Raw genomic sequence first — 9,969 nt, forward strand, 5'->3', positions numbered from 1 at the left:
AATTTAAATTAGGTAAATAAATAAAATAATATAAATATATAAGTTAATAATATTTAATCATATTCTAAGTACAATACAATAACTTAAATATTAAATCTGACAACATTATTATCAGCTATTAGCAGGTATACCCATAAAATGTAATAAACAACATCTGCACCATAATACATAAGAATATATTTGAGCATAAATTATACTTCACAACACAAATATTTGTGTGAAATATACGAAAAATAAATGAATAAATTATAAATAAAATTAGTTATATAACTTAATTTAATTAAACAATCAAATATCTATTGTAAATACAAAATATGATATTTAAATAAATTTAAATTATATCAACTTTTTGACATTTGTGATACGTATTTTAACGGACGGGCTCATAAACGTATCACTAGATCTTCAAGAAACTTTGTGACATTGAATGAGAACAACTGATTGTTGTATTGTAATTGTATTCAATACTAACGTTCACGACACTAATGTTTTCAATACTTCATACTCATGTTATCATACATTATATAAAGTGTGTGCAATACTAACGTTATCGTATACAATGATTTTTATACTAATATTTTTATTACAATTGTTATGGGTGATAAATGATTTTTTTTTATTATAATTGTATTATACATTTGGTGAGTATCAATACTAACGTAATCGTATACTAATTTATACAAGTATCGTACAACGCACGAGCTCATAAAACTAGTATAGATATATGATAAAGAAAGATTTGTAAAATACTCCAATTTAAAATAATTACGAATAATATATATTAGAATTACAATATATATATACATCGATGGACTTTTAAATATATACATCAATTGTATATTTATAATTATTATTATTACACATTTGATTACGGTGACAGCACTGACGAACATTTGATTTGACATAACAAAATTAATTTGTACTAAAAACATATACAATTACAGATATACATAAAAAGTATTAGTAACGATCCGTTTCAAACAACTTTTACGGGCTCATATTTGATATTTTATCGATTATTTGTAAATTGAAGTTACAATAATTTCAGCGCACAGGTTCATAATCTCTGCGTTAGTATTTACTACTAGTGATTTTATACAAATGTTATCACTAATAAAACATTTTTTTCATTGTAAATTGTATTATATATTTGATAGATATCAATGTTAACGTTATCGAATACTAATTTATATAACTGTCGTGCAACGGACGAGCTCATAAAGCTAGTAGTAAATTAAAGAACAATACACAACAACAACAAAACCCAATAACACATGAGTGGTGTATGAGGGATGCGAGATGTAGACAATCATTCCCCTATCCGAGAATAAAAACAAGGCATTTCTCCACCCAGAGTGAAACACTCTCAAAAGTAGAGAAAATCATCCATCTCTATATTCGACGGATAAAATATTGCTTCCGAGTGGACCTCCGGTCAATAAGTAGAAAATTATTTTCAAAAAATTAGTAAAATAATTTGAGACGCAATAAAAATGGTATAATCAAATTTTCATGGATTTTAAATCCTGTCTGAAATTCAATTTAGGTTATAAATTGCAGTCAAAACGTCAATAAATCAACGCTTGCAGTTGAATAAAAAATAGAGCCGATAGAGAACAATACACTTTTATTATAGATGTTATTATTATAGATGTTAATAACATTACGGAGTATATAAAAGACGCAACATAAATATAGAGTTAGATAAAAGGTTACATATTTAATCATCAAACTTTATAAAAATTTGGATTTGGTAGCTCTATTTTAATAGCATCCAAAGGCTTTATTAGAGCTCAGGGTACCCGGAGTCAAATCTCGCCGTCCCACACAAATCGACGCCGACCTGCTACCGTCGCCGACACCGCGTCACCGTCGATTCTCGGTGTCGATTAACAGTTTCGGGCCATAGACGGTGGAAAAATTTGACCGTTTGGCATTGATTTTCAATATATCCGTTTGAATTTGAACGTTACTGATTTTTTTTCCCTATATAAACCACACATATTTCTCATTCATTTTTTCACACAATATTCTACAAACAAATCATAATATTCTCAAACTACACATTCTCAAACCACAAAAAACATGTCTTTCACCAAAGTTTCTCTCGACGTACACTACGGGGGCCAAGCGGCGTACGACTGGAAGACGTACGTTGACGGTCAAAAAAATCGTTTGAAGATGTCGAACTTTCGGAGGTTGAAGATTGGACAAAGTTGACCAAGTTTCTTCAAAAAGAAACCCCGTACGTGTTTACGCAAATTGTGTTTTACTCCGAAGAATCGCAAGAGTTGAAGTTTCTGTTTACGGATGAGCAATGGGATGCGCTAAAGGAGACAGTCCGGACACGACCTACTCGAATTGTGCTGTATCTTGTAAACATGGGCGTTTCTCGGATTAATCCGGAGTACTCTGATTCGAGTAGCGCTGATTCTGGTTATGTGAGTCAGGATTCGATTTATTAGGACTTTTTTATATAAATGTAATCGTATCGTATCCGTCTAATCTTAATCATATCGTGTATCCGTTTTATCTATGTGTAATCGTACTGTTTTAATAAAAATCGTGTGTTTTATTTTGTTTAATTTTATTTAATTTAATTTAATTTAATTTTGTTTAATTTTAATTTTAAAAAAAAATGGACACTGAAAATGGACACTGTGGACACCCTCACCCAACATCCAGTCAGTCAATTTCAGTGTCCAAAATGGACACTGAAAATGGACACTTAAGAGGACTACGGGCACCTCGTGCTCTTATAATATATAACAGACGGATGGTAATGTAAGAAACTCATCAATGTAAGTTCAATTGTGTGAGACAGATAGGTTACAGGGTTGCCTTTAAAAAGAGAAGAAAAACAAAACAATTTGTTTACATTGATACAATGATATTGTTTCGCCAAACAATGATTTGGACAGTTTAGTGTTGAGAAACTTATAAGTGGGCAACTAGAAACACATGATTTCCAAGAAAAGGTTGTTGTAGCCCACTTCATTCTATCCAATCATTAATGTTTCGGTAAATTGATGAAAATACACTTTTTTTAAGGCTTCAAATAAAATACACTTTTAAAAAAAAATTGCCTTTTTACACCATTCGTTAGACGGGATTTCTGTCTACCACCTTTATCTGTCGTCTACTATCATTTTTACAAAGTAGTAGACAATAACAACAAGGTAGTAGACAGTGAGAACAAAGCAGTGGACAGTCAATTACAAGGTAGCTGACCGTCTACAGCCTTGTTGTTACTGTCTACTACCTTGTTGTAGGTGTCGACTGATATGTATTATTGGTGTCGACACCTACAACAAGGTAGTAGACAATAACAATAAGGCAGTAGACGGCCAGCTACCTTGTAATTGGCTGTCTACTGCTTTGTTCTCACTGTCTACTACCTTGTTGTTACGGTCTATTACCTTGTAAAAATGGTAGTAAACGACAGATAAAGGTGGTAGACAGAAATTCCGTCTACCGAATGGTGTAAAAAGACAATTTTTTTTAAAAAAGTGTATTTTGTTTGAAGACTAAAAAAAAGTGTATTTTGAACAATTTCCCTAATGCTTCCAATAGTCCATGGTCCAAAACTCCAAATCACCTTTACTTTCAACTATCCGTTTTTGTCTTATCAGGAAGCGTCGATTTATTGACAACTTGACTATCACTTAGAGTCTAAATTGAACTTACAGATTTAAAATCAATGGAAATTTGATATACCATTTTCAGGCGTGTCACACTTTTTTATTTTATTTTATTATTTCTTTTAACATACTTATTGGTCGAAGGTCCATTCGGAAACAATCTCTCTATCCATAGAACATTGAGACGGAAGACTTTCTCTAAAACTGGGGTCTTTCAATCTAAGTGGAGAAATGACTTCTCTTTATTTTATGATAGATTAAAGCAGTGGCGTAGCCACATGGAACTTTATGGGGTCAAATGACACCATTCAAGTGTTACCAATTAGTCAATTTACCTTTAAACTTTGAGCGTAAATATTTATAAAAAAAGCAATTGACCCCATTCTTTTCCTTAAAAGATTTACGTAAATGAAAATGAGAGACAAATTACTTCGAAAATTGAAGGCCCATTAACCTGTCCAGTAGAAGATATTTATGTAATTTAATTTGTTAAATGTTATTATTAAGACTAGTTATAGTTATACATAAGTACAATTTTAAAAAAAACATTCAAACATTGATTAATTTATATACTCAGTTTTATAATTTAATGCTTATATGAAATTTTGTGATATCTAATTCTACTCCTTTAATAAAAACATTTTGTATATAAACATTTTTTCTTGAGATGTTCCTCAGATATACAATATTGAATTTTTACCATAATCAAAATGATAAATTTAGAAAGTTTGTTCTCTTTATTAGTTTAAAAACAAGACTTATTTTTGAAACCACGTAAACACGATGCTTGTTGACACCATTGATTGAGAATCCTGGCTTCGCCACTGGGTTAAAGATTGTCTACATGTTACCTCCCCATAACCCACTTTTGTGGGACTAAATTTTGTCGTTGTTGTTGTTTAGAAACACACCTCATACACTTGATGCGATTTTTTTTTTTTTTTTTCTTTCCAGAAAGGCAGAATATCAATATATTGTCTTAACATATTGTCTGAATTCGAACCCATAATCTCATGATTAGAGAAGCACCCCGATACCACGTCAGTGCCCTTTGTTTTTCACCATTTTGTATCTTATATTATCTCATACACTTTATCATCAAATGAAAAGTGTGTACAGACTATACTCTACAGTTGTATGGATTTAGTATATGATATCTTCACTGGGAGAACTAGCCTAGCATATATAACAGTCCTTATTTCTTTATATAATGCAGCCACTGTGAAAATTCTAGTTTCTAAACAAGGTAATTAGGACCTTATTGCTTAAATATCTACAGTATATAACTATGTTCTGTACAGAAAACAGTAATGTAGCAAAACAAAACGTCCACAACATTTTGCTGTATCATAAATCCAACTGTATAGATAATCATATTAAACGGAAACAATGGATATATAAAAGTAAAATCCCTACTTTCATATGTTGTTCCACAAGGATATAAAACTGGGAACAATATTTAATTTCATATATAACAGTTTAAAGATCAGCAAATCGTCTGCAAACCTGTCTTTATGTAATTGTGTTTCTTCCTCGAGTCTTTAGTATTGCCGTTGAGGATAAACTTCACCTGCAACACCAGAATTTGCACTTCATTTAAGAGTTAATGCACTTTATTATAATTTACGGTATTCAAATAATGGGATAATAAGCTACGAGCATGCTACCGGTTCTGTGCAGCAGCAGCAGCGGTACTACTTCTTGTTGATTTAACCCGTGCCTTCCTTCCCTGTAACAAAACAAAACAAAACTATATCGTATCTTTGATCTATAATATTTTCATTTTAAGGGGCTTGTTATGAATAGTTCTACACATCAAATGTACAGGAATTCATGAATGAAGCAACGTTATGATCAATAATCACATGACAAATATAAACACAAGTAGAGGTGTATTTACCTATAAATATCTTATTTGAGTTGTATATGTCTCCGATGGGTCAAAAGGGTAACATCTTAAAACTTAGGTGCTGTTTGTTTTTTAAGATGTTTTTGTCTGAAGATCTGCAGACCACGTCTGTAAAGAAAATGTGGTCTAAAGGTCTGCTAAATGATCAATAAAGACTGTTTGTTTTTATGTCTGCTAAATTTATAAATCATTTATAACTTTTTCAATATATTTTCACTAATGGAAATGGACCCAAGTTCACTACCAAGCCAAAAAACGAATAGGAAATGGAACAATGTGGACAAATTACAACCACACAATTATTTTACTATCAAAGGGAGTATAGTGATTTCAAGTCAAACTCTTCTTCATCATCGCTACTCAAGTTGCCAAATATCAATCTCTTCTCATCATCAATTTGATTTGATCAGTAAGCCAAAACATAAATCAAACCCAAATCAAATATCAAATATAAAGATTAAAATCTAAAGAGATGGTCGTTACAACAAAACATAAAGAGAGATGGTCATTCCAAAGGAGAAATCAAACCTAAAACAACCTTAAAAGAAATCAAAATGTGCTGAAAAAAATACCGATTTTGATCATAGATATGCATCAGTCAGGGGTGGTACAGTTGAGGATGGTGCTGCCGGAGGTAGTGTTTTCGAAGGTAGTTCAGCCAGAGGTGGTGGTGCCGTCGCCGGAGGTGGTGGTGCCGCCGACGGAGATGGTGTTGCTGCTACCGGAGATGATAGGTATGTGGGGAAGGTTGAAAGTGAATGGGAGAAGTGTTAAAAGAGATGGACAAAATGTCTTCCAAAGTTGGAAGCTATATTTTTAAGCTGCAAATTAGAAGACATTTTAACATCTTATTTTATCTTATATCTTCGAAAAAACAAACCATCTACAATTAAAACATCTGCCTGCCCGCAGACATAAGACATAATAAGATCTTCAATCACAAAAACAAACAACACCTTATTATAGGATGGAAACATGAATATGGGTCGGACTGGATCGAAAGTCCCCCAAAGTATTTCAAATGCGTAAAACATGAAAATGACCAATATGTACCGGCACTAGTGACCTCTTTTGACCATAAGCCCATATCGACACATTAAAGGAGAAATCCGACCCATCCATTTTGCCGACTCTAATGGTAAAGGAAAATTAAAAATTAACTCTTTTATCTTGTGATTTCGGAGAATAACTGTTTTTAACATTTTTGGCGGCGTTTGGAAAGGAGATATAATCAATTGACGATAGATTTAATGAATACGAAAAAAAAAAAAAAAAAACAAAGGTACTACCTTCCCCATGCACTTTTCCAAATGAGGAGCAAACCGTCCAGCAACTATAGATCGACCACAGTTCATACAATCAAATATTTCACTTGCAACAGGTGGATGTGTTTGACCAAAAATGTCAACCACATATTTACTATTCGCTTCACTATTGCTTGGATCAGCTACTCTGGCCCGCGCCTGTGCAGACAATCTCAATTCTTCCTCTTCATCATCTAAATTGCGATCAAGTCCCAATCGTGCAATTCGATGACACTCGCATGCAACATCCGTGATCACTGAATCCAGCAGTTCACCAAAAAAGTGCGATACAAGCTGCAAATGCAAAACCCACCGATTACAGGTATCGTCATTATAATAAACACATTTTTTGATTTTATATAATTAAAAAGAATATATTACAAACACGCCAGAAAGGTCTAGACAGACCTAAACCACAATAAACACGTTAATGAGCTATAAATTTCAATTTATTATTACTTACTGTATTAATATTAATTTATCAACTTGAGCTATGAAATTCAATAAGCCATAACATAAGCTAATCGAAACACCATATAAGATGGAGGGGTGCAACATAGGCAGGCAGGGTGTTGAATAATGGGTCAAAACATGTGATTTTGGTGATTCAAAATTATGAAAAACTAAAATTAAAATTGTATGGAAGTAAATAAATTGAACAATTAGTGATTAATATATACAAAAAATTTGAAGAAACCTGTGTATGATTAGATGTATTTTCCTCATTTGGGGCTGACATAGTGTTGGTGTAAACCCTAGTTTTTTAGGTACCTATAATCATGAAACAGTATAAATAACAATCAACATCAGCATACACAAATCAAAGTGTTGATTATAAAAATTAATACAAAATAATGGCTAAACATTTTTTTAAATCTTCATCTGACATAGTAACAATATTAACTGACGATTCATCAGTAATAACTAGGGTTAGTATGATGTATAAAACGTACCTGTATTTATACAAATTTTGATGTGAATTGTACTGATCGAGAGAGAAGGTGTTGATAGTTCGCCGGAAAATGAATAATTTGATGGTGGTATAGATGCGGAGGCGGAGTATCTCGGGTTAATGGATAGGTAAAAGATCCGACTCCAATATGTATTTTATATTTGTTTTTCTTTTTAATTAATTTTTGGAAAAATCGGAGATAAAAAAAAAAAAAAAAAAGAAGTGACAGCTGTGGGATTTGAACCCACGCCCTTTCGGACCAGAGCCTAAATCTGGCGCCTTAGACCACTCGGCCAAACTGTCGCTTGTTTCTTACGATCCACTAGTTAATATTCACAGTAAAAGATATCATATTATCATATCTATCAGTATCATTCCTACAGTCATTGTTACCCGTTTTTGGTCGTTTTTCATTGTAAGAATTGCGTTTTGGTCAAGAAAGAAAAGAATTAGGTCACTTACACCTAAGTGGTAAATTGTGTAATTATTCAAAGTTAAAAGTTATAATTACGGTAACTTAGAGTGGTTAAAATGTAGCTTCAAAGACTGAAATATAACCTTTTAATTTAATATAATAAACATCAAATAAAACCTACCTAATTTTTTGACAGAATTTACCTTTTTTTGTTTACCGCGAGTTAGATTTCTTCGTCATCACCGTTCTACTAGAAATGATTTTACGAACAACACGCAACTAATTATATTAGAAACGCAACTGATTTTAGTCATGTGTTTTTAGGTGAAAATTAGGGATATTTTCCTATTAATTGAACGTGAATGAATTGAATTTTGAAGAACCCATATTTTTTATTTTCCATCCCGTGCTTTTTCTAATATAATCTTAATGCTAATGCTATTATAGTCTCATTATTGCTAAACTTGATGATTATGAGGTTATAATCATGGCATGACTTTTTTAAGGGTTTAGATTAATTGGATGCTTATGAATAAATAGCTAGGATCAGAAGTTAGAAAATTACATATCCTTATTTTGTGTTTATTTTAACATAAAGTATAATGGAGTTTAAGGATGGATGGTCTAAACAGAAAATAGATAATCAGGAAAACCTTCTCGGATTCTCTAAAATAGGCTACAGCCTATAACTTTTATTAATATTCAAAATCAAAAAATTGAATAATAACAAAACCAAACAAAATTTTAAATACATGAAAACAAGATATGATATATATGGTAACTGGATAATTATAATTATAATAATAGATTCTGTCTTTCTCTCCAAGTCATGGTCAGAATGTTCCAGAATCAATCTAGGCCATTCGTTAACCTACTCCCATTCGTGCAGCCCGCCACTCGAATGTAGAAACTGTTTTGGCCCAAGTTATACTGATTGGGCCTCCTAGATCAAACACATATGGGTTACCAAACTCATATGCATCATCATCCTCTTCTTCGAAAAGACTCGTCCTCGAGTCTAAGAAAACAGAACACGCATCGGTTGAGAAAATACTCTCTAAGCCCTTCATCTTGTCTTCAAATTTTACATGCTCTTGAACCCATTGTTTATTAGCTTCTTTCCAATAAACAATATGTTGCAGCACCCAAAAGCATTATCTTGCTGCACAATATGATCACATACCTCTCTGATCCCTTCCCTTCCTTCGGAAAGACTCGACCTCGAGTCTGTCTAGCGTTCAAAATCATGGGCGATTGACAACACCAAATCTGCCAAAACGAATTCCCTCCATTCTCTTGTGCCTCTTCCTCCTCAAAGATACTCATCCTTGAGCCTGTCTCACCGATGATTAGTGATCCCGAAGGCGACCATGTGAGATTCACTTCGTCCTCTTGTGCTTCTTCAGTGTCATAAATAGGATCTGTATCTTCCTCTTCCCCATCAAGAGTATCATAAACTGGTATTGTATCTTCAGTCAACATAATTTCAGGAACAAACTCCATATTAGATATTTCATCAACCTTCATACCAATGGTCTGTACGGGATCATCATGATGGTTTCGTCTGAATCCTCTTAGCGCATCATCAAATGGATTCATATCTTCCCACCGGTCTTTTGTTTGGTCCAAAGCATAACGTTCATCATATTTATGATGTCTGCCCAACTCTAATATTGCTATCCTTTGTCGTAAACGCTCAATCTCTAACTCCTTAGCTCGTTGCTTCAAACGAGCAATCTCAACATCAC

General features: G+C 32.8%; 1 protein-coding gene and 1 non-coding gene across 3 annotated transcripts; both read right to left on the reverse strand.

Annotated features, from left to right (window-relative positions):
* Positions 1-4,882: 4,882 nt before the first annotated feature.
* On the reverse strand, positions 4,883-7,970 carry LOC139843747 (SAGA-associated factor 11). 2 transcript variants are annotated; one of them, XM_071833893.1, is made up of 5 exons: positions 7,808-7,970; positions 7,552-7,625; positions 6,840-7,148; positions 5,309-5,370; positions 4,883-5,211 (listed from the first exon to the last, which is right to left on the reverse strand). In XM_071833893.1, exons 2-5 carry the CDS (start codon positions 7,591-7,593, stop codon positions 5,208-5,210), a joined length of 417 nt encoding a protein of 138 aa, XP_071689994.1. In that variant the 5' UTR covers positions 7,594-7,625; positions 7,808-7,970; the 3' UTR covers positions 4,883-5,207. The 2 variants fall into 2 exon arrangements, with proteins under 2 accessions (XP_071689994.1, XP_071689995.1); XM_071833894.1 differs by lacking the exon at positions 4,883-5,211 and having other exon boundaries at positions 5,305-5,370.
* Positions 7,971-8,029: 59 nt separating this feature from the next.
* On the reverse strand, positions 8,030-8,109 carry TRNAL-UAG (transfer RNA leucine (anticodon UAG)). Its single transcript has one exon. It is a non-coding gene; the product is annotated as a tRNA-Leu (tRNA).
* Between the last annotated feature and the right edge of the window lie 1,860 nt (positions 8,110-9,969).

Source organism: Rutidosis leptorrhynchoides, chromosome 4, assembly GCF_046630445.1.
Source record: "Rutidosis leptorrhynchoides isolate AG116_Rl617_1_P2 chromosome 4, CSIRO_AGI_Rlap_v1, whole genome shotgun sequence".
Taxonomy (NCBI): domain Eukaryota; kingdom Viridiplantae; phylum Streptophyta; class Magnoliopsida; order Asterales; family Asteraceae; genus Rutidosis; species Rutidosis leptorrhynchoides.